The 24975-nt window shown below is 49.8% G+C and overlaps 1 protein-coding gene across 3 annotated transcripts in view; it reads left to right on the top strand.

Moving 5' to 3' along the window:
- Positions 1 to 24975, top strand: part of ARHGAP22 (Rho GTPase activating protein 22) — a 211138-nt gene that overhangs the window by 49204 nt on the left and 136959 nt on the right. For 2 of the 3 annotated variants that reach the window (XM_017885521.1, XM_017885519.1), the window contains exons 1-2: positions 1482 to 1914; positions 21451 to 21650. In XM_017885521.1, the coding sequence (XP_017741010.1) occupies positions 1881 to 1914; positions 21451 to 21650 (234 nt within the window). In that variant the 5' untranslated portion in view covers positions 1482 to 1880. Of the gene's footprint in view, positions 1 to 1481; positions 1915 to 21450; positions 21651 to 24975 lie in introns of those variants that run through there. The other variant, XM_017885520.1, reaches the window with a different exon arrangement.

Below are 24975 nucleotides of genomic sequence, written 5' to 3'. Positions count from 1 at the left end.
GCAAAGACACGGAGGCACAGAAGAGCAGGGGCTGCACATGCAAGAACAGGAATACACAGGAGCGGGGCATGTGCAAAGTCAATGGGGCACACAGGAGCAGGCGCTGTATGTGCATATGGTTGTATAGCACATCAGCAAGAGATAGGTCAGAGAGGAGGCCATGGATGCTACCATGAAAGAACCTGGAATGTTATGCCAAGGTACTCATTCATCCCTCTGAGGAGCAGCTGAAGACCAGAACAAGTGACTTGATGCTGAGTAAGACAGCTTTGTCTCCAGGGACTCCACCTTCTACCAGCTCGGCCATGCGGCTCACCACATCCTGGTGAGTCTTCCTCCTTACTCGGCAGTCCTCCCCTCTCCACAGGGCACACTCTTCCCTAGGGAGGATTGCCACAGTGATCTCCTGGTGGGCCCTCTCCCGCTCCAGCTGCTAAAGTTGATTACACACCAACAGGACCCTTGGGAATCTGTGGACATGGGGCACTCGAGGGAGTGGGGAGGGTCAGATGGAGGGCATGGCTATCTGAGCAGGGGAGGGCATTGTTCAAATCCCTCTTTGCCAGCTACTGAAAGGGTCACACAATCCTCAGGCCCAAATGGCCAGACCCACGCTCAGATGCCTAAGAAGATACACAGAGTGATTATCGGGGCACAGAGGCAGGTCACCGTTCAGCAAGTTCATTGGGGGCTCAAGCCAGGAGCTGTTACCATGCAGTGATGGGAATAGAGTGGAGAGGCTGGCATCACAGAGCAGCAGGAGCTGTAGACACAGCCCTGGGTTCCGGTGCCCGCCCTGCCACTCGGTACTGTATGACTTTGGGCAGGTGATTCAACCTTGCTGTGCCTTGTTTTCCAGATTTGAAATGCTATATATATAACACCTGCCTCAGGAGTTTGAGAGTTAAATGAGATATTGAATGTAAAGCACCAGCCTCAGTGCCTGACACATAGTAGGTGCCTAATAAATGATAGCTATTGTTATGATTGCATTCCTTGGGTAATTTTTAGCATCTTGACGCTGGATTCCCCTCCTCACAAAGCCCCCGTATGCACCCTTTAAAATTATGCCAGCAACAAACAGAAACATAGCAATTAGCAGAGATTCACTATTCAATTCAGATATTCCTATGTGAAGAGCCCTGAGTTAAGTGCTTCCTGGCCTCTTATTACTGTCACCTTACTAAGGAGGCATAAATAGTATCCCTAACAGGCATCTTCCTGCTGGGAGTCTCCTGAGGAGTTTACATTGCCAGGCTGCTTGCTCCTTCCCAGACACACCCGACTTTCAACACTTAAAACAGTGAGCTCATAAGCGGGTCCCCATGGGCTGGGCCCTGCGTGGGGGTCTCGGCTACTCTCTCACCAAAGCGCTCTCCCACCCGGGCTTGGCAGGGAGTGCGGCTCCTAGGCGGCGGCAGAAAGGCGCATTTCCTCCAGCCTCGGCAGAGAACAGCCAGAACCCCAGTACCCTCTCCCAGGCCAGGACTGCGCCTGGCGTCTTCGGCTGGCCCCGCCCCTCTCGGCCCCGCCCCGCCCCCGCGCTCAGCTTGGACAGCCACGCGTGCGCCCAGGCCGGGCAGAGGAACTGCCCCGCCCTGGTCCAGTGATTGATCAGCAGTGATTACTGAGGCTTTAATGGTCCGCTTGGATGGGAATTAATTCTGGGATGGATAAATAATGCATCGAGGTTGATGTAGTCCAAGGCGAGCCGTCCGTCCGGAGCCGGGAGAGGTAGCCAAGGGAGCCTGACGGGTGACGCCAGCGGCCACGGCCCCGAGCGAGCAGGGCATGAGGGGCGACTGGGCGCGAGGACGAGCAAAAGCAAGTGGATGACAGCATGATCGGCCCCGCGGGGCTGGCCAGACGGCTGCAAGAACATGCTGAGCCCAAAGATCAGGCAGACCAGGAGGGGTAAGTCCAACTTTCTGGGGTTTTTCTGGGCACCGCACGTGCCTCTTGGCAAACGTGCGCGGACACTTGGCCAGCTGTCACGCCGTGTGTCACATGGGGCGGGTGTTCTGGGACCATTGCCGCTGAACAGTGAGCATCCTCCTGAGGAAGTGCCCTTCCTCGTGAAACTCCTGGGCTGCGTGGGGACCCGACCTGAAGCTGCAAAAGGGCGGTGGCCGGTTTAGTGTCCAGTGGGTATGCACACTTCTCCCCACATTCCACATTTTGCAGAGGCCCTCGGTCGCTCCAGGTGACCTGGTGGCAACTTTAAGGAAACTTTGCTTCTTTACTGAGAGGGAAATGCCCAAGATTTGCCCTGTGGCCAACACAGAAGCACCACTTACCAGGGAAGGCAATGCCCTGGCTTCTAGAGACAGCTGGGTGCAAGCGAGGGTCTTCATTCCTGCTCTTCTGCAGGCAGCATTTCCTCAAGCAGGCCAGGAGCAGGCAGGCTTTCCTGCCAGGAGAACACCCAGAGAGCTGCAGTGCCTGGGGGCAGGACAGGTGGATGGGGGAGCAGACTCAGACCAGCAAGAGATGGGAGTCAGGAGAGTCCAGGACTGGGCTAGTCAGCTTATGTCCAGCCAGCGACCCAGCACAGTGACCTGAAGACTTGGCCACTGTATGGGACTAGAGACAGCATCTCCATGGACAACAACTTCTTGGCCACGGAAAGCGTCATTTTGAATGAGAACATCTGTCTTTTACAAAAATAGAATGTGTCTTTTCAGGTGGCCAGTATCTGGGAGACCTGAGCTCCTTTTGTAAACAATGAAGTGGAGGATGGGTCTTTGGAGATGGATGGATCATTTGCCTGGGAGCTTGGAAACAGTTTGTGTCTCACCAGGTGTTTGCAGCTGGGAGCCTCCAGCCTCCTGTGGATTCACAGGGAACACACCCATCTTATTAGCATCCTGCAAGCACTCAAATGATTTTCCTGAATGGGACCGGCCTTCCAGTGTGTTCCACAGCCATCAGAACCCCTCTGTGGGGTGCTTTTGAATGGGCTGAAACCTGTGTACCCCAGTGGGCAAAGGAGGACCTTGCATGGCTCTGCTGAGGAGGGGGCAAGTCTGGTGATGACCCAAGGGATAGGACAGGCCAGATGCCCCTGTGAGAGCTTAGTTCCACCCTCCCACTCCTGTGTAATGAGCTGGCCACTGGCTACATGTGGCTACTAAGCACTTGGCATGTCACTAGACCAAACTGAGAAAAAGACATACCAAATTTTGATGATTTAGTACAAAAAAAAGTACAATATCTCATTAATAATTATTTTACTGAAATAACAACATTTTGGATATATTGGGTTAAATAAAATCCATTATTAAAATTAATTTTACCTGTTTTACATTCTTTTACTATAGCTACTAGAACATTTACAAGTACATATGTGACTCATATTGTATTTTTTATATTTCTATTGGACAGTGCTGGTAAGAGACCAGTGCTTCAGCAAAGCAGCTTACAGGCAGCCTGTCTTTGAAATCCAAGGTTTCTCATAAATGTTTGTTTTAAGTCAATGGTTCTCAACCAGGAGCAATTTGCCCCCCCTAGGGAACATTTGGCATTGTTTGGAGTATTTTTGGTTATTCCAACTGAGGGGTGCTACTGGCATCTAGTGCATATAGGCCAGCCATAGGGCCCTCTTCCAGTTCTCAGTGTTCTATGAACCTTCCACCATGGGGCTTTTGTACATCCTTCTTTCCCCTGGAATGCCTCCTACATTCACATTTGCACACATGCAAGCATGTATGTGTGTGCACATGCATTCATGCATGCAAACATACACACACACACACCCCTTAATTCCTAGTCACCCTCCAGTTATAGTATAGTTCAAGTGTTGCCAGCCAGGGAAGTCTTCCCACACACCCCAGTCTAGGCTGGATCCTCTGCTCCAGCTCTCCTTTTCTTTATGGTATTTACCATAGGTTGCAGTTGTATACTCCTGAGTGTGACTGGTGAATAACTGTCACTTGCATGCTCCATGAGCTCCATGAGAGCAGGAACCATTTCTGTTTGGGGGCATCATTATGCCCCCAATGCCAGGCACCAGGTGGACACTCAACCTTTGTTTTTTGAATGGATGAATAGCTGGATAGAGAAGAAAGCATTTGCCTGGGTGGCTGGAGCACTGTCTCTACCCTAGCTGGCCCGATACTTAGGAAATTTGACCTCGCCTTTCACTGACTCATGTGTTACAAATATTTTCCTAATTTGTTGCTTGCCCTTTATTTTTATATTAAAGTGGTTTTTTTTCTAGATTTACATGTTTTTAACTTGTATACATTTTCCTTTTAGAATTTCTGTCTTTGTTTGCAATGTTTCAAAATAAAATTCATGTTGCTATTAAGGAGGCTCCGTCTTTTAAAGGAAATCATCAGACTGATGGGCAAAGTTACGGGAGCTTTCACCATCTCCCGCAGCAGGAGTGTCAATGTCTTAGGAGCCTTGATGAATGTTCAGAGCCTGGTCAATACTTTGGAGGTGGGGAGAGAAAGCTCTATCAGTGTGATGAAGTAACTTCAATGGCCTTATTCTTGTGATTGTCCCACAAGAAAGTAAACCAACATTTATGGTGTACCTATGCTCCAGGCACTTTTGTTGTACCTCATTTAATTCTCATGACTACACTCTAATGTGATATCATTGTTACCATTTTGATAGATGTAGAAGAATCATGGTTGCCCAGCCAATAAATGAGGGATGTAAATTTGTCTGTCCAATGCTAAGGCCTCTGCCTTCTCCCTAACCCAACACCATCTGAAGACCACTGCACCTGGCCCTGTACATCTCCATGACAGCTATAGGTTCTTTCAGTGATAAAATGCAAGGATATTTTTAAGAAGGTGCATCTAAACACATGGAGATTAGATTTAGACAACTGATAGAATGTTTAAGGTTGGATTATTGATACCTAGCAGAAAACTAAGCAAATAAAAAAGCAAGGCAATTATGAACTCCAGGGAAAACAAAAGTGATTCACAAAAGAAAAATTATTATCGTATACGACATACCTCAAGTGGGACTAGCAATTAAATGGTGCTAATAATGGAAATTCTGTTGTTAATCTAACCAAAATGATAATATAACTATATTGGGAGGGTGGAGTGGGTGCTTATCGATGGTGGGGAAAAGGGAGTAAAAGAAACAAAATCTTCATCTTTTATAGTAAGAAGTTAATAGATAACACTTAAAAGGAAAAAATCAAGAAGTGGCAATAAATAAATACTATCTGGAAACATAGAAGTGATACCAAAAGAACCAATGACAAAGGTTGAAAGTGGCTGCCTCTGTGGGGTGGGGAATGGAAGTAAAGGGATAGGACACTGCTGGGTTTTGCCCCAAGACTGTAGGACTACTTGAAAAGTGGTTAGGGAATGACAGCCCAGAGGTCAACTGACCTCATACCTGCTCAGACTGGGGGATCCTTCAGAGCCCTGGAAGATTCTGCCCTTCAGGGACACTCATAGGGTTAGCAATCCTCCTCAGATTGCTTAGTTATGAATGTTGTGGCTTCCAGGATATGCCTTTGGCCATGCCATGATGCCCCTGCCCAGGCTTGTCAGGTACCATGAGGGCTCCCTATGAGAGCCCTTACCACCTTCATGGCCCTGAGAGTGAAGCAGCTAAGGAACAGTCACCTAATTAGGTGACACAGCATCTGACTTTGCCTAATTCAGAGAGAGGACGGAGGTCTAGCAGAGTGGTCAGTAAGGTATGCTGAGGAAGGGGCGTATTAGAACCGCTCATGGAGGGGTGCATCCAGGTTGTGGGCTGGAGCTTAGCCAGGAACAGGAGGCCTCAGAGGAGCCTGCTCTGGAGAAGAAGGGCCAAAGGGAACTCACCCAGCAGTCTCTATTTCCAGGCCAGGCCTTGGCACTGCTGTTTGTAGCTGACACCTTCTGTGACAGCAGAGGTGCCCAAGCCTGGACATCCTCTGCCACTAGCCAGGTGTTCCACCCCATAGAGAGGACCAAGCTGTCTCTTGTCAGTCCCTTCTAAAAATTTGCTCAGAAGTGAAATGAAGTTACAGAGGCCCTCAGATCAGCAAAGGGTCAAGGACAAATCCAGGGGAACCTGATTAGAGGAAATAAAAGTTTCCAGTTTGGGGATTTTTGAACAAGAGTGGCCTCAAATCACATTGCAGCCTGATTTTTTTTTTTTTTTTTTTTTAATACTCTTCTAGGATTTTCATTGTTTATTTCTCAAAATTTTAAGATTTTCTTATTGAGGCATAATTTACAGAGTAAAATGCACAAATCTTAAGTGTTCTCTCAGTGACCAGCCTGAAGATCAAGATATAAAGCATTTTCCTTAAGCCTAGGAGGTTTTCTCCTGTGTCTTCCCAGTCACCCCGACCCTTCTCCCAACCAGAGCGACACCTTTCTGATTTCTAGCACCCTAGAGTGATCTTACCTATTCTTCAATTTTATATAAATGCAATCAAGGATATGACTTTCCACTATTAATACATTAAAGCCCACAAACTGTCCTTTCACTTTCCTCTTGAAGGAAGGAAGGAAAGTGAGAGAATCTCTGTTGAGTGTTTAGGATGTGCCGGATGCAAGCTGGACCTTGTGTTACATGTAAATGTCCTATTTTAATCTTTACACCAACTCTGTGAGACAAGGGAGAAAATAGAGGCAGAATAATATAAGTAAAATGCTCAAAACTGCACCACTAATAAGAGCAGAAGCAGCTTAAACACAAGACTCTGAGGTCTGAGAAGCCTCCCTCCTAAATCTAGTGCTGCACAGAGGCAGATGGAGGCTGATGTGTCACTGAACAGCTCATGCCCCCAGCGATGCCAGCAATACAAAGCTGTCAAATCCTGTCCAACCCTCACAAGCACCTGTCTCCATGGCAGGCACACACAATGCTATCACTAGGTGCGGGGGCCAAAATGAAAGTGGAGACAGGCCACCCACTCTGTCCTGGCCTGTCCCAGATTTGTTCCCCTGAAAGTCAGCCTGGCCCAGCAGCAGCCTAGTGGGAAAGGGGAGGGGAATTGGGATTTTATGGGACACAGAGCAGTGGGCATCCTGTGGAGTTAGCCCTCGCCAGGGGTGCCAGGTGTTAGCCATGGTTGCAAAGGTGTGTGGTGGGCTCAGATGGGCTTGGCCCCTGCCACCTAGTGATGTTGAGGAATCCCAGATTTGGCTGCTATTTTACTTCAACTGCCATATTTCTGGGAAAAAAAGATTGGCTATTCCAAATGCTGCAGCCTCAGATAGCTTTCCCTCCCTGATTTAACTCTTCATGCGCTTACCAAGGGCTTAATAATCGCAACAACCACACTACTGCCTGTTGAGCTCATGGGACACACTGTCAAGCAAGCACAGCACATGAAATGACTTTATTTGTGTCCTCCAATGTCCCCACGTGGCAGGCCCTGGGTTTACTGTGGGCATACCTGGATAGAGGTGCCCTAGGGTCACTTTTGTTTGCAACGTAGAAGACCAGGTGAACATTTCTAGGTCCATGGTAGCTGGCTGTGACCTATCTCTCTGAAAGCATGCTTCCTGGTTTGTCCCTCACTTTAGAATGTCACATCCTGTGTGGCTTGGAGCCCTGTTGGAACTTCCTGTTTGAAGTCCTGTTGCACCTATCATGTGCAGGCACATGCATTATCTCCCTTCATCCTCAAAAGATTCCCATTGAAAAAAAGACCACTGTTGCCCCATTTTTTGGATAAGGAAATTGAGTCCCAGAAAGGATAAAGAACTTGCCAGCCAGGAAGGGTACCCAACCAGGAAGGGGCACTGCTGGGATCCAGAACCCAAAGGCTTCTGAACATACAGTGCATGCCTTCATATTTACATGCCAGGCTCAGATCCAGGCAGCAAGAGAGAAGAGCCATCCCAGGTTGTGAAAGCCTCTGTGCTAAGGCCCAGAGGTGGCAACCTGGGGCAAGCAGTGTGCCTCTATGGTGGCTGCAATGCAGGAAGGCAGTGGGAGGACAAGGTGATGTAAGGGAATGAGCCTGTCCCACGTCCAGGTAGAGTTTAGACAATGGAGTGGTGTGCCTGGCCGGAGCCTTAGGCAATGATGCAGGCTGCAGTGGGGGCAACAGGTGCACAGGGAGTGGCCCTGAGGGCAGGGAGAGAGGGTAAATGCTAGTGAAAGCAATGGTGTTTCCCATCTGCCACCTGCAGAGAAGGAGAGGGAGACACAGGGGCCTTTGTTGAAGCAGATCTATGGAGAGCTGGGCTCCTCTGCTTCCAGACACTCTTCCCCCAGTGCCAGCTGTGCGCTGGGCAGCAGCTGGCACTTCCCCACCCTGCAGAGTTTGTAAGTACCAGAGTGTTTCAACACCACAAGCTGAGAACAAACACTCCCAGCCACCACCCTCCAACCAGCCCTCAGGCCACCAGTCCATCTGCTGCTGCCTAAGGTTCATGCCAGGAGATGAAGGTGGCTGTTTGTACCCAGAAGAGGGACACTGTGGACTCAAGCCTCTTCCCCCACCAACCCTCATGTTCTCCTTCTTCCCAGATAACTCTGACCAACTGATGGGAAAACAGAATTTCTCTTCCCATGGAAGATGTTAGACATCCATAAGTGCCCCCACCTGACCAGTGCTCTCAGACACTCAGAACACACAACGCTGCTAGGTGCTGGGCTGGAGGAGCTCTAAGCTGGTCTTGTAGCCCCAGACAGCTGGAGAACTAGCCATGACCTTACTGTTTGAAGACAGGGATAAGTGATTTATTTGCAAGACAGTCCTGAACTGAGTTAGACGTGGGCCAAGAGGCCACCTTGGACTCCACTGTCCAAGGCAGCAAGGCAGTCAGGACCCTGCCCTGATTCTGCTGAAATCCTCACCAGCCCCAATGATTACTTAACCAAGGGTAGAGAATGTATTGATCTAAGCTAATGGCTCATAGGAAGGCAGAAAATGAAATTTATAATCAACATGGAATTATTGATTTTACCGATCCCAGGCTCTTGGTGAATGGCCTGCTTATCTGAACAGAGCAGAAACAGCAAGCACCTGGGGTCCTGGGCCATCAGCCCCTGAACAAAGTCCAGAAGAGAGGAGAGAGGCTTCCAAGGGGCACAGCCCGTGGGAGCAAGAAGCAGGGCCAATACTGTTCACTCAGCACTTCACCGCTCTCAAAGAAAATTGCCCATTCATTCCATCCTCACCACTGTCCAGGAAGCAGCAGAACCCATATCTGGCCCCCATTTATAGATAGAAACCTTAGGCTCTAAGAGGGTAAAGGACCTCAGGACTTGGAATCCTGTGCATCTTCCATGACCTCCCACTGCCTTTCCATACCCACTGCTAAGCTACAGTTTCGCTTTTCCATTTTCCTGCTTGCTGCTTCTCTGATTATGGGCTGAGAATCAGTAATTTCATGCCCTTTAGTTTTTCATGTGTGGAAACAGGCCGTGGGTAGGAGAATCCTGTTGGCAGATTTCTCCCAACCCAAGCGGATCATCTACAGAGGCACAAAGTCTCTTGGATTTGATGAGTTCCCATCCTCTTCAGACTTGAGGATTCCTGTCTCACATTCACAGACATGAGATACATGTTTATGAAGGAGAGGTGCATGTCCAGCCAGAGGTGTCAGCAAGGTCCTGGGGGCAGCATAAGGGATGGAAGTCAATCATTCGGCATTGAGAGCCTACCAGAAGGGTCTTCATACCTTAGGAAGTAACTGCACTGACACTGATGCTTCAAAAGTGAGTCAGGATTCACCAGCAGAGTCATGAGTCCAGGGAAAGGGAAAGGCAGACATACAAGGGTGGAGGTGTGGCACAATGGTCCCTGGGGAACCTGTCAGCTTGGAGAGACCCAGGTGTGTGGTGTGAGAGGGAGGAAGCTGGGCACCGGCTCACAGAGGCCCTCCACATCACAGCCACATCAGACCCATGTCTCTGATGGCTAAGGCTGTAGCAAAAACTGTCTACACCCTAAAAAGGGGGCACGGTCTCTTCCAAGGAGCCACAGCAAGAGAGAACCCAGAATGGGTTGAAGGTAGAAGTTGGATGAGGTCCAACAGGCTGCTCTTTCTCAGAGGGTGGTTTTCATTAGTCTGGCAGGGGCTTAGGATATGGTCTCTCCTAAGGCAGGGACGTGGGTCCTATGAGAGTCAGGGTGGAAAGCCTGGGAGTGGAGTCAGACTTCCTGGTCTGGACTCACTCTCTCACTCTCTGCATCTTCCTGTTTCCCTGCTGGGCACACTCCACCCCCCAGTGAGGCTCACCACATTCATTTGTCCCTCCTCACCTCACCCAGGCTCCCGGCCTCCTCCAGCCAGCCCCACCCCAAGCCCAACTGCCTCGCTGCTGCTGCCTTCACACTCCCCTCTCCCTTTATATGTGACAGCAAGATCTGGTGTTGGGGCATCCGTCCCCCGTTAGCTCTGCCAGGGCAGGTGTGTGTCTTGTATCTCCATATGCAGTGGCTCTCGCAGGTGGGCATATAGGAGGTCCCATAATCTCAAGAATGGATAAATGAACACCAGATCCACTTGAATCTAGGGCTGCATCCTGCATGGAAGTAAAGAGCAAACATTTCGGGTGTCTCCTGGCTTCCCACCACCCTTGCTGAAGACCAGCCTCAGCTGAGCCAGGAGGCAGACCCAGGAAGCACTGATTAAAATAACTTTCAAGAATGCAATCTTTTATATTGATTTTTCAATCACTGAGGTATTCACTATGAAAAAAAATCCAAGCTCTCTAATCTACCTAATCACTATTTAAAAATTAATATTTTCACTCCTGGGGGCAGGAATGGATAGGCTATGCACTTTATTGGCTTTAGTTCTTCACGCCGAGGTGAGGCTCATTAGGAGGGCCTGGCTCATTCTCTAGACCTCTTAGATGGAGACCTAGGAACAAACAGGTGGCCAATTAGAGCTAGGAAGAATGCAAGTCACAAATTAAGCTGGGTGTAGTGGCTCATGCCTGTAATTCCAGCACTTTGGGAAGCCGAGGCAGGAGGATTGCTGAAGGCCAGGAGTTGGAGAGCAACCTGGGCAACATAGCAAGACCCTATCTCTACCAAAAAAAAAAAAAAATTAGCCAGGCATGGTCATACACACCTGTAATCTCACCTACTCAGAAGGCTGAGGTAGGAGAATCATCTGAACCTAGGAGTTGGAGCCTGCAGTGAGCTATGATGGTGCCATTGCACTTCAGCCTGGGTGACACAGCAAGACCCTATCTCAAAAAAATAAATAAATAAAATTATGCATACATACATATACACACACACACACACACACACACACACACACACACACATATAAACAAGTTTTTAAAAGTAGGGGCACTCAAGAACCATTAGGTAATAAATCATCTGATGCTCATGCAGAATTCCCAGGACAGTGTGGGACCCTGAAGGAGGTCCCCTTTGGCCTTGGCGGCAAATCGCATTAACTTTCTGAAACCATCTCTTCCCAGCCCCTCCAGAGTGCCTCTTCCAATACCTCATCTCTCTCTCCTCAATCAGTCTTTTGGCCTCAATACTTACCCTTTAAATCAATTCAGCTCTGAGATCCATCTTGCTCTTTTCCCAGCCCGGCTTTAAAATCTCATTGACTTTTATAAATCAATTGTGTTTTAGCTCTCCTGTCCTGCAGCCACTTCTCCATGCTCTAGGGGCTGCACTCACAGAGCTGCAGATAGGAAACATCCCTGGCCTGCTGCAGGGCGCCTCACCCCAGGGAGCATCTCCAGAGCTGAGAGCCCAGCAGCTGCCCAAAGGCACACAAAGGCTGCCACAGTTTATTCAAAAGGCCCTGAAAACAATCAAATATGTTCAGTGGGGATCTCCAAACCAAAGCAGACCCTGAGATAGTGATTCACATGCAGTAATCTATTAACGAGACCCTCAGGGGACACAGCTGGGGGGTGGGGGAGGGGATCCGAAAGCAGGACATGAGCGAGGTCCTGTTACCCTTTCAGGTGTAACAGGAAAGGGAGGTCTCAGCCCAAGCCCCCAACTGAAGTGTGAAGTACACTCCTGTACCTAGCTAGAAATAAGGTTGATTAGGGATTTTCAAGCTCCTAGGTTGGGGATGGGGGCGGGGGTTGGATGATATAAACTCCTAGGCACTCCCAGCCCTCCCAGTACATGGCAAAACAGGCTCCAGTAGCCCAAGGCCAGTCTTCCAAAACCTGCCAGCAATCCTGAGAAACCACCACCCACCCCTGGGAAGACTGTTGGAAGGACAGCACAGTTGCAGAACAACTGTGTTCTGGGGGTGGGGAGGGGAATAGACACAGGAAAAGGGATCCAAGAGAATTTGGGCAGAGCTCCGTCATGATCCATATGATCTCAGAGAGCAATGTCTGAGCTTTGGCAGCTGCCAGGTGCTCTGTCAGTGCAGGGCTGGGCCCATGAGTGATCCACACACCCTCACTGAGCCCCTGGTTGGCAAGAGAGAGACAGGATGGAGGAGGCAGGCTGGAGTTCCAGGCTCACCCAAGCAGCTCACCTCCAGAGAGGGAACAGCGTGCTCACTCACAGTTCCCTGATGGTGGTCCCATGGAAGGACCACAGATGGGCTTGGTCCAGGCTTCCACCAGCATCCTGGCCTGTTTGTTGTGAGCTGATCAGTGTTAGTCTCTCCCACTAGCTTGGGAGCTCCATGCAGGCAGAGGCTCTGTCCTTCTTGCTTGTTGTGTTCCAGAGCCTAGCGTGATGCTTGTCTCAGATAAATACTCATAAGCATGTATCAAATAATGATCCTTTAATTGCTATTTTAGATGTCCTGTAAGGGGATCCAGCTCCACTCCAAAAGAGCTCTTTCATTTAAAACTTTTAATTGTAATTTATATAATCAAAAAATTCATTCCCTTCATAAAATGTACAATATAACAGCTCCGGGCTTCCCTTTAGGAACATTATCACCATTCTAGGTGGGATGTGTTCCTTCCAGACCTAACTGTGTATGATCACCAGCACCCGCTGAGAATACATTGCAGCCTCTTTTGTTTAGGATTTTTGTTTTACTTTCCTTTTTATATAAAGTGGTTCCTCCATATCCACAATATCATGTTTGTAGTTTCAGTTACCCATGGACACCCACAGTCCAGAAATAAACAATTCAAAAGTTTTAAACTGTATGCTGTTCTGAGTAGCATGGTGGACTCTCCCGCTGTCCCACTCTGTCTTGCCCGGCACGTGAATCCTCCCTTTGTCCGGCATCTCCACACTGTCTAAGCTACCTGCCTGTTGTCGCTTAGTAGCCATCTCAGCTATCTGATGCACTGTTGCTGTATCACAGTGCTTGTCTTCCAGTAACCCTTACTTAATAACGGTTCCAGAGCACAAGAGTGTGATGCCAATTTATTAATTAAATTTTGTCATAGATATGTATGTACAGGAAAAACTGTATACAGGGTTCAGTACTACCTATAGTTCCAGGCATCCTCGGGGGGTCTGGAACATCCACTGGGGGTCTAAGAACATATCCCCCCTTGGATAAGGGGAGACTACTGTAGTTTTATATTTTGCATATTGTTCTGCAACTCACTTTCTTCCATTTCTGTAATATAATCGAAGTAAATGTTGAGGTAAAGCAGGAAGGAGAAATGGAGTGGTGGGGGATGGTTTCTAGAAAAGAGTGGTAAGAGAGGCGTCATTGAAAAAGTGATGTTTCAGTAAAGAGTGAAGGGGCTGAGAGAGGAACCCTAGGGCATCCAGGAGGGCCCAGTGAGCAGAGGGCATATGGCAGGTGTAGAGCCAGATGCTGGGCACACGTCTGCAGGAACAGCAGGGGACAGTGCGGCCAGGACAGGAGAGGACAGAGGAGGCCGAGAGGCCATGTGGCCGATCCCCAGGACCCTCATAGGCCATAGTGTGGGATCTGACTGTTGCTCTGAGCGAGCTCAGAAGCCTGCAGGGTTTTCATAGGGAGCAACATGATCTAAGTCCCATGCTTAAGAACTTGCTGCCTGCCCTGTTTTGAAGAGGTTGCAGCAGTAACTCAGGTGAGAAACAAAGCAGCTGGGAGCAAGGAAGGTCTGAGGATGGGGTATTCACTGGTTGAGATTATTTCTCTTATGCTCTGAGAAATAAGTGAAACTATTCAGGTCACCCATCTGGCCCTAGAGCTGGCCGTCACAGGCTCTTGTGCAAGTCCATCCCTTCCATTGCCCACCCACCCCAGCCCCACCCTGCCCATGCGCTGAGTTTCTTCTTTCTCTCATCTCACCCCAAGAGGAAGCCATACCCCATGTCCACCTCCAGTGTTACCAGGACGGCCAGGCCAGAGTCATGCAGCAAGAGCAAAGTCTACCATCCTCAGTGACTGGGAAGGCGTGCAGCCCACTTCCTCCCTCACAGGCCAGATGGCAGGGCTCAGCGTGACCTGTACAGTCTGGACCAGGCCACCCAAGGGTTTATGGGCACCCTGGCACAGATACAGCTCAGGGCAGCAGCAATATAGAGGCATGGGATGGGGACATTGTCAGGATGAGCACAAGGAGGCTTATGGTGAACAGGTAGGCTCTCTAATCCCAGCAGGTAGGGCCACAGCGGGTGGGGCACTTCGGAGCAGAGGAAGGCCTCATTCCTGCTACAGAGCACCTCCTTGCCCCTTGCCACAGCCGAGGAGAGTGTCTTGCCATCTCATGCTAACCTCCAACCACCTGAGCTCAGGCTCCATGTCCTGTCACCTCCCAGGAAGCTCCCTCTTGACTCATCACCCCATCCGACCCTCACCCACAGCCTCCACCTCTGCCAGTCCAAATGCACTTAAACCGGCTCAGGTCCCTCCCATTCTAGCAAGGGGCACCCTGCCCCTCCATGCCACCCTCCCCTCCAGCATACTCCCCGCTTCTCTCCTGCTTGCAGGGAACATTCCTGAAAGAGTTCTCCGGGCTCCTTTGCGGTACTCCCCCTCCTGTCATCCCTACCCTCTCTCTGTAAAGTGGCCTTTGTGTACCTTCACCTCTCCACCCAAGACACTGCGACCTGAACTCTCTTCCCTTGGCATGGTTTACCTGCTTTTGAAAATTTTGTTTAAAACTGACACATAATAATTGTACGTGCCTGTGGGGTGCTGTGTGGAGGGAGCTACACAGAGGAAAATCCTGTGCTGCGAAACGGTGGCGATTGCCAGGCTGGGACTGGATTTTCCTCTGTGCGTAGTAAATACTGTAACTACTTCTGTGAAGAGTAAGATTTTTTAGAACTCTGTGTAGGAAGATCTGTGTGTAGCTCCCTTAGTAGCTGCATATCTATTTTGGAGAATCTTGTGGAAGGCAGGAGCTAAGAGGCAGGAAGCAGCCCAGGCAAGGGATGGTTATATACAAATCGGTTCCGTAAAGGGGAGATGAAAAGAAGGCAGAATATACAGAGAAAATCTTCAGATTTGGAAGCTAAGGGACTCTAGGGCTTGATGGGGAGGGATTTGTCTGAACATGTCCAAGCTGTCAAGTCTGGTTGGTCATAGAGCCCCGGATGAGAATGGGGAGGAGGAGTGGGCTGGGGAGAGACATGTTGAATTTGGACATAGGCCCAGATAACCATGAGACATTTCTCTGGAGTGTCCTGCAGATGGTTTGACACATGAATCTGAAGCTCCTGAGTAAGATCCAGGGAGAAATAACGCCCTGGGATTCATAACGAAATAGAGATAGCTGGGACAACCCTGGGCAACAGCAGGATTTGGGAGGATGGAGGAAGTTGAGGCCAGAAGCAGGCTGGGGAGGCAGAAAGAAACTTGGACAAAAACGCTGGTATTTGGGCTCTGCAGAGAGGGAGGAAGGAAGAGCTTCCAGAAGCAGAGAGTGATTAACAGTGTCTGAGCCACCACAGGGCACTGGAGGATGAGACCCTGAGATCCAATTCAGGTTGGATTTGGTCAGAGCAATATCAGGAGAGGCCAAAATCTCCAAATGCAAGGAGTTGGTGGGGACTGCCGGGTGAGGAAGGAGAGGCAGGTGTGTGGGCCACCCTCTCAAGATGCGCCTGTCAGCAAGAGGAGGTGACAGCGGCCCCTTGGCACTTGCACTCATGTGAGCCAAGAGATTGCAAGTGCCAGGCTAGTTTCTTCCTCCCACGCCTGAGCCCCACCTCCCCTGAGGTCATCCCACACTCTAGTATCCTTCAAGGCCCGGCCTGGGGGCTCCCTCTGCGGGGGTGGAGGGACCTCAGCAGAGGTCTACAGCACCTCAGGGTGGGCACCTCAGGGTCAGCATCCACAGGCTTTTCCTGCCCCACAGGCCTGTGGTCCTGTGTATCCCTATGTGGTGGTTGCGATTTACTTCCCCTGCCAGACTGGGGGACCCCACGGGAAACACCATCAAATCAACTGGGCTCTGTACCTGGAGGAGCTCTATAGATTTGGAATAAATGGATGAGTGAATGGATGGTCCTGCGTGTGCATGGAAGAGCCACCTTTGGGGAGGTTGGAGAACGAAGGGCACCCTCCTCCTTCCTGGGTCCTGAGCTTGCCTGGGGCCTGCTCCTGGGGTCCCTCCAGAAACTTGGATCCATTCTGGAGACTTAGAATGCCAGAGCTGTTTGACTTGAGGCCTGGTTTAAATATTAACAGGACCAAATAAATTGATTAAAGGAAGTGCTGATGACAGGAACAGCGGTTATTAATAAATCATAGCAATGATTATTTTCCTTTCAAGAAGCTCCATCAGCCTAATATGATTGATCAGCTGGGGAAAATCCTAGGCTGGTTTGGCAACTTCAGTAGCATCCGCAGGAAGTGCCTCCCTGTCAGAGGGGCTGGAGCCAGCCTTTCCTCTCCTCCAGGGTGGGGCAGGTGGGACCCTCGAGGATGCCTGCATCTGCTGAAATAGAGACCACCCAGAGCTTGCTGCCTACCGGCTCCCTTGCCCCAGTGAACATGGCCCCCTGTACCTGCTCCCTCCTTACCTGAAGCTCTCAGGAGGTCTGATGCCTGGGCCTTGGGCATCAGGGCACAGAATGTGCCCACCTTCTTTGTCTTGCCACGTTGACTACAGGCCAGTCCTGCAGTCAGCCACATATTGATAGCACAAGATCCTGCTCTTGGCCAGGCTCAGCATCCATGGTCCTATGCACAGGGGGCTCACCCTTCTTGGGGCAGGCATGCCTGGACAGAGAGCACCTCACAGACATTGTCCACCGCCGGGACAGAGGGTGCAGCAGCGCTCAGAGGAGTCGGACTCTGCTGATAAAGTCACCGAGTTTTTTTTGAGCTCCTAACGTGCACCAGCCCTGCACAGGATGCTATGGGGGATGTGGAAGGAAGAGCAGGTGCATTTAATGAGCCAGCTTCAGGCCCTGTCATAACAGAAGACAAGAGACAGAATCAGGGATGTAGCTCTAGAACATTCCATGACTTCAGTCCCTCCTGAAGACCCCAAAGAGTGCTCTGCAAACATATGTGGAAGGACAAAAGGTTCTCCATAGCCCTTGAAGATTCTGTGATAAGAGATAAAGGAAAATTCAAGAATAGACAGTGGAGGCCTGAGCCAACCCACCTGCTCCAGAGACTCCTTACCGCCAGGGGAAAAAACATCTGTCGAGTCTCATGGTAGGAATCTCACGTAATTAAACAACAAAAGCCCAGGCACTGGTGACCTAATTTGGCCAGCAATTCTCAACTCATTAAAGGAATTTTAGAGAGGAGCAAGTTGAGACCCAGATAAGAAAACTCAGTAACCAGAGGGGCAAACCGTCCCTGTCCTCCTCAGTCCCCTGCCAGGCTCCACTCGAGCCCAGCACTCCTGATAATCCTTGTCAGCTCCACCTCCCAGGGCCTGATGCAGCCCCCACCCTGGAAAGGGACTGGTGAGTGCTGCTGAATCCAGCCCTGCTCAGCCCTTCACTGGCTTGAGATGGAGAAGGGGAGGGGGCGGCCCTGGAGCAGAAAGGCCCCTTCTGATGCTGTTCTGGCACTTCTGGCACAACCCCACCTGTCTCATCAGAGGCTCAGCTCACCCTCATCTGGGCAGGGTGGTTTCTTCCAAGTCTTTGTCCTCCACACAGGGCTGCTGAGGTTGCAGAGCAGCCAGGGCTGTGCAGCACAGATGCAGGATAGGGTGCTACAGATGTCTGGAAATACAGATGTCTGGAAATTCCAGGCTGTAGGAAGACTTGCAGGAAAGGACTGGGGCTCCCGTGGAGAGGAAAGGGGGGCCCGGTAGCTCTGGGCCTCCAGGACTCCGGGTTTTTATGCCACTGAGTTTGACTTGGTGCTCCTCCTGCTGTGAGCAATCAGCTAAATAGGCAAAGGGAATGAGCAGATGTCTCATACAATTAGTAAAAGCCCATGCAAAGATGTTCCAGCTGATTAATCAGAACAGCTAAGATAATAACTACGTGTCATTTTATACCTACTAAATTATGGAGTAGGAATGCTCAAATTATACTATTTCATGTTGGTGGTGATGGGGAAAGTGGCACACTGGCATAATTGTGTGGTGGAATATAGCCACACACCATCTCTAGAAGGCAGTGTGTAGTGGCATTTAAAGGGCCAGGGGCCAGAGAGCGGTCCATTCTCTGCTCTGTGACCTCGCTGCTGGGATCCCAGCTTTAGGACACAAATTCTGCATGGAGACATCCACTGCACCATCTCCATTATCCTAATTCTCATCACCATAGTAACCTGTTACTAGGCACCTGTACGTCTAAGCACTCTGCAGTTATGTTGTCTCCCCTTTGCCAGCTTGCCCTGCTGGGTGAGGTGTTGTCATCTCATATGGGCCCAGTTTTCTGACTGGAAAACTGATGCACAGAGAGTTCACAGAGCTGGCGGTGATGCAAACCAAGCCTTAGTCCAAAACCTGTATTTCTTCAGTTGGGTCCCAACATCTTTTTAATTAAATACCTCACATTGAGGAGAATGCCAATACCCATCAATGTGAAAATCTAAAGGCAATGTATGGTGTGTCCATTTGCAGGGGTAGTAACCAGTCATAGAAATAAAGGAGGGAGGCACACTCTAAATCCACATGAACAAGCGTGGGGACCAACCCCACAGAGGGGAGGGAAAAAAGTGCCGATCATTCTGAAACACAGATAAGGTGAAGCTCAAGCCTAGGTTCAGGGCGCTGTTGGGCTTCAGAGGGGGCTGTTTTCCTTGAAAGGCCTGGGCCATGTGATCCACATTCAGCTCCCTGAATTGCCTTCCCTTTAGTCTCTGGAGAAAAACCGCTGTCCTGAGGAATCACCAATCCAGCTTCAGTGGCCAGGAGCAAGCATGCAAACAACCCACTTCCTCTCTGGGCCAAAATACAGCCAAGGCAAGGCTAGAGCATTCAACTCTAACCTCTCCAGCAGCAGAGGGATGGCAACAGGGAATCAAGGCAGAGTGGGTGAGGACGTAGAAGGTCTGACACCAAGGTGGCTACCGGTACCCATAGATCTATCACAGCTACTTGGGTGCCAGAGAGAAGAGATGAGGCCTCCTGTGAATGCCACTGTTGTCCATGAGCCAACCCTTTCCAGAGCAGGGGCCCATGTAAAAGTGATAGATTCAGTATTATACCCCAGGCCGTATGACACTTGAGGTGAAGGTGTGAACACCAGTGTTGGGGTGATTGGACTCAACACCAGGCCGTGGGGGCTACGAAGTCCAGCAGAGTCAAAGAAATGAGAAAAGACAAGTTGAGAGAGAAAGTGGGACCAGGGAGCCAATGCTAGCATGGAGGCTGTGAAGGTCCAGAACTCTGGGAGCCCACACTATTTATTGCTGATCAAAGAAACAGGTGGTAAGGAGGTGGGGGTTGAAAGGAAGCAGTATATCAAGTGAATGAGCTACAACTGTGATGGTTTAGCATTTCCTTTGAACCATATGGCTACTTGAGATAATGGGAGTGCTAGAAGCAAGGAACCAGCAAGTCTAGACACATTGCAAAGGCCACAAGGGGTTTTAGACCCTGGACCCTGGACATGTTCCAAGCCCTGCCTCAGCCTCTCTCCCAACACTCAGCTTTTCTCCCAACACACCAGGCTATAATGTGTCCTCAGACACTGCCTGAGTGCTATGTAATATTTAATGTAATGTTAAGATACAAAAAATACTTAACAATAAGGATGACCCTAAGTATCCAGTGATATTTGACCACCATGACTTATGTCTATTCCCTGCCCCCCACAGTGATGAGGACATGCATGTAGAACTGGGTAAGACATCATCTCCTGCAGTCCCCACCCTTCAGTTCAGAGTGGCAGAAAAGCAATCACACAGATAATCACCAGCCATGGGCCACCTGTCCTGGTAGGGGAGGGAGTGACTATTTGGAGGAGATTCAGAAGGAAGGCTCCATGGAGGATGTGTCCTTTGAGTTGGCTCTTGAAGGATGTGTAGGAGCTCACCATGCGGCTAATGCCAGGGTATGGATGGGAGAGGGATAGAAGAAAAGTCCAGGCTAGTGGGAACATGTGGGCAGAAGTAGGCCAGGCTTAGAGAACTGCAGTCATTAGTGTAGTGGGAAGAGCTTACACACACACATACACAGAATCACAGATACAGTGCAAGAATTGTAGGTCACAGGCACTGTGCTTTCCAATCACAAGTTAGGATCCATGGTCTAAGAATTATAGGTGTGATTACATTTGAAGTCAGAATTATTTCTCCAGAGTTCAAGATGGCCCCTCCTACTGATCACTGTGGCAATGGCCTTGATACTGGCCAGAGAGAGGAGAGGAGCTTCCCTGGTGACAGGGGAGAGTGAAGGAGGGGGACAGAAGGGGAAGGGGTAGGGGAGAGGGGACAAGAATTCAGTCATCCCTGTGAAGGGCAGCACCAACCTTGGCAGGGTGTGGCTCAGCACCATCAACCAGAAGGACCTGCAGGGCTCACGTGCGCTCAGAACCTCTGGGGTAGGAGTGCTGGCCCCTCTGCCCTCCCAGTCAGCCACCAACAAGCCACAGCAAACAGCTGAAGCAGAGGTCCCACTTTGGGATGGTCCCAGAGAACAAATACAAAGGCTTTGGGGGCTCTGATGCCTCCATAGGAGAGGGAGTAAGCAGAAGCCAGATCTGGGTGGGGCCAGCTCCCGCTGGACCTGAGCAACAAGAATCTGCTAGACTGTGAGCTCCAGGAGGATACAGATGTTTATCTGTTTTTTATTTCACTACTTTGTCCCCTGGAAAACTGGAACAGTTCTGTGCACATAGTAAGAAATCAATAAACAATGGCTGAATGAATACATTCATCATTGAACAAATGAACGAGTGGATGGATGAATCCATGGATTCATGGATGGATGCATGGATGGATACATGGATGCATGGATGAACAAACCTGGAGGAATGAAGAACCCAGGATCCCAGGGATAGAGCAGAAACTAACCAGGTGGGCAGGGTGTACCCCTACCCCAGGGGGATCACTGCGGGCTGCTGCACAGATACTCCAACCCATGCCCCTTCAATGCCAAGGGGAAGTAGGCCCAGCTGCTCACATCCTGCTGGCCTGGGATCCCATGCCTCAGTCACGAGGCAGCTAGGACACTGGGATGGGGGCAGGACTGATAGCAGGCACACTGCCTTCATGCTTACTGTGTCCCCTTGACTTTCAGCCCGCTCCAAGAGCCTGGTGATGGGGGAGCAGAGCCGGAGCCCCGGGCGGACGCCATGCCCTCACAGGCTGGGCCCCGTACTGAAGGCAGGCTGGCTGAAGAAGCAGAGGAGCATCATGAAGAACTGGCAGCAGCGCTGGTTTGTGCTGCGTGGGGATCAGCTTTTCTACTACAAGGACAAAGATGAGATCAAGCCCCAGGTGAGAAGTGCATGTGCGGTCTGCCGTGGACATCACAGCAGGGCTCCACAAGAGGGAAGACTATGCCCAGGAGAAGGGAGGAAGGCACAGAGTCACTGACTCCATCACAATGATGTTTTGCCAGGATTTCCAAAGTAATTTTCATTCTTATCCCCCATGTTCCTGGTATCACAGGCTGTTTTACTGGAACATGTCCACAACTTCTGCAATGAAATTGTTTCCTTAAAATGTTGATAGAGAACGTCCCTGCCCAACTTAAGAAAACAACTCTTCCATGTCTTTTTGGCCCCTTCATGCTTGCAAGAAAGATGTACATGCACACATTTCATTACTTCTATCTTGCAAGAAAATGGATCACCAGACACATCTAGCCTCAAACTGAAACCTGGCTCACTCTGAAGCCTTTGTGCCTATCCCACATAGGGTTTCTGTGTCCAGAACTGTGAGACCCACATTTTAAGCAGGTGCTTTAAATGTCTGCCTTTCTATCCAAATTGCACTAAGTTTACTCCCTCAGAGCAGCTAGTAGCCCCACCCACCACAGTGTAGCCTGGTCACACAGAGGCCCATGCAAATGTCGTAATGAGATACTCTGTGTGCTGCCATCCAAGACACCTGAGCCAGAAGCACTTGGGCAATCCAGTCCTTGTGATGGGTTTCAGAGAGAGAAAGGGTATCTCTTGGGGAGAAAATGGGAATGGACCTTAAAGGACTTGTCCCAAAAGCTGCTCCTAGTCACGGGTCCAAGTCAGAGTGGGCAGAGTCACAGGTCACAGAATCTTGCTGGGAAGGGGCCTGGTTCACATCCCAGCCATCCCCACAGTGTGGGGGCAGAGAGGGGCTCTGGGATGGGCAAGGAGTGAAGGGGGAGCTGGGCAAGAGAAAATGTCCCTTTCTCTCCTCTTTCAGTTCTTCTGAGCATGTCAAGGATGAAGTGTCAACCCTGTGAGCCTACCTTTGACACTTCTCAAACACTTGGATCCTCCTTTTAAACAAAATATGGGGGCGCGGAGGTGAAAGGGGAACAGGCCTCATCTTACTTAGAGCCTTCAGTGCAACAGGAACTGGCTGCTCATGAATAACTTTCTGCCTTCATTCTGTTCATTCCAATAGCTACCTCTATGGACAGTAATTCTGGTTCCCACTTGTGGTAGAGATATCAGTTTTCCTTTCTAAAATACTGTGTATTGACATTAAAACCAAAAAGTGTTTCACAGCAACGTGAATGTGCTTAATGGCACTTACCTATATACTTAAAAGTGGTTCAAATAGTAGACTTTGTGTTACACACACATTACCACAATACAAATAAATTAATTAGAAGACTGCTTCAGGAAAACTTTTACACAAATAATAGCACAGATGAAATGTGCGTATGACAAAAATCATGAAGGTGGATTCAGAAAACCCCTACGTTGTCCAGCCTCCTTGACTGTATGAGAAAGGAGAACTCTGAGCAGTTAAGTGAGCCAGATAGGAACTCTGGAATCAGCTAGATCTGAACGAGACCTAGCATGCCAGCTGTGCAGTGTGAACAAAAGTTTTCTGAAATGGAACATGGAGGAAAGAGACTTTATTCTAGTGAACAGTTTGCAAACTGGGGACACGCAGCTTCCCTGTAAAAGGTGAAGGTGTGTTCCAGAAAACATAAGGAAGGGTTTTATAGCAAACGTGCCAGCCTAGGTTCCCAATCAGGTCTGTTTAGGCAAATGAAGGTTTCAGACTCATTTAGTTCTGAGGATTGATACGCTGAGCACTGGAAGGTGAGTTCCGATTGGTTGGTTCAGGTGAGCTCTGAAAGTCCCAAAGTTAAACAGGAGTCTGGTCTTTAGGGGAAGGCAGAGTACATGTGTGATCCCTAGTCATCCAATGTCCACTTGACTTGGCCCTATTTTAAATTTAGGCCCAGTTAGCCCCTGGGGACTCATCTTGAAGGATTGGCTGCTTCAGGTTCACATTTGTTTACAATGGCTTGGGGGGAGTCCTTTTTTTTTTTTTTTTTTTTTTTTTACTTTAGATTGTATCAATTGTAAAATGGAGACAATATTACCTCCATCACAGGGATGAACTGGGGTTAAATTGTATAACATACACATAACTGGGTACAAATCCTAACACACTGGATACTCAAATCTGAGCCCACAAGCCCACCCAGCCCTGCCCTCACCTGGCCCCCAACTGCCCCCCAGGCTCACCCCTAGGCTGGGCACCATGTTTCTGGTTCCCCACAGTCATTTCTTTCTAGCCTCCCAGTTTTGTAGACCAGCCTTGGCCCATCAACAGTGTCTTGGCTTTCCTGGCTGAACTGTTGGTGACCTGTCACTCTGATTACTGTGAACAGAGTTGCCAGAGTTGCCCCCAGCCTTTCAGAGCCCTGCCTGGACCCTTACTGTCACCTTCCTCCTGGCCAAGCCCACAGCACTGCCTTCTGGGAGCAGGACTTTGTGATGCTGGGAGAGCCTGGGTTCTCATGACCCTGAGGCCACCCAGGCCACACATGGACAGAGCCTCCTCTGCCACAGGCGTCCCCATGTATTCCTTATAGTGAGCCTTGAGGTGGCCCTGGGAGCCCTCACCCATCAACTAGCTCCATAAGGAACCTCTATCTCCTGAAATTTCTGAGCCAGACACTCCTCTCCTTCCCCTGCCACGTTTTCCAGACCTCCGCATCCTCTGGTGGAAGTAACTAATAAAACGGAGGCATGGACATCCACAGTCAACAGCCTGCACACAAGAGCAGCCCTCAAGCCCAATCCAAAATGGACCAGGGCATTTATTGTCAGGGAGCATATTGGATCATAAGAGGGGTCAGTGTCTCCCAGCAGATGCCAGCATTTGCCCCCAGAGCTCTTGTGGCCTTTCTGGGTCTGGCTGGCACTCACTCCCAATGCCTCTTGGGACATTAAAACTTCTCCCCATTTCCCCCAACAAAACCTGGCTTCTATGGCACCCCACTGCCCAGGTTCCCAATCGCAAGGCAAATGTCGGTCAATTTTGATTCATTCAGCTTATCAGTATGATCTCAAACTTGCACAGCTGCTGGCAAAATAGCCTCACAAATTTCTGTTTAATTGCATGAACTGCATATAATAGACTAATTCTCAATATCTGGTTCCTGGAAAAATATGCTCTGCTCACTGTTCTCAGTGACAGGGGGCCCAGGCGGTCAGCATGCTCCCGTAGGATGGGCTGCACCAGCAGATGTAACTGTCGGGAAGAGGGATATCCAGCCACACTTGATGCTGTGCAGAGCTCACAACACAGGAGGAGAATCACTCCCAGCCCGCATTCCTTGTTCTCTCTCCAAAGCCCTATCTCTTCCCCT

This window comes from Rhinopithecus bieti, unplaced genomic scaffold (genome assembly GCF_001698545.2).
Source record: "Rhinopithecus bieti isolate Rb0 unplaced genomic scaffold, ASM169854v2 scaffold_15143, whole genome shotgun sequence".
NCBI lineage: Eukaryota > Metazoa > Chordata > Mammalia > Primates > Cercopithecidae > Rhinopithecus > Rhinopithecus bieti.
The sequence above is the reverse complement of the archived record's forward strand: the minus strand, read 5'-3'. Positions and strand labels throughout refer to the sequence as shown.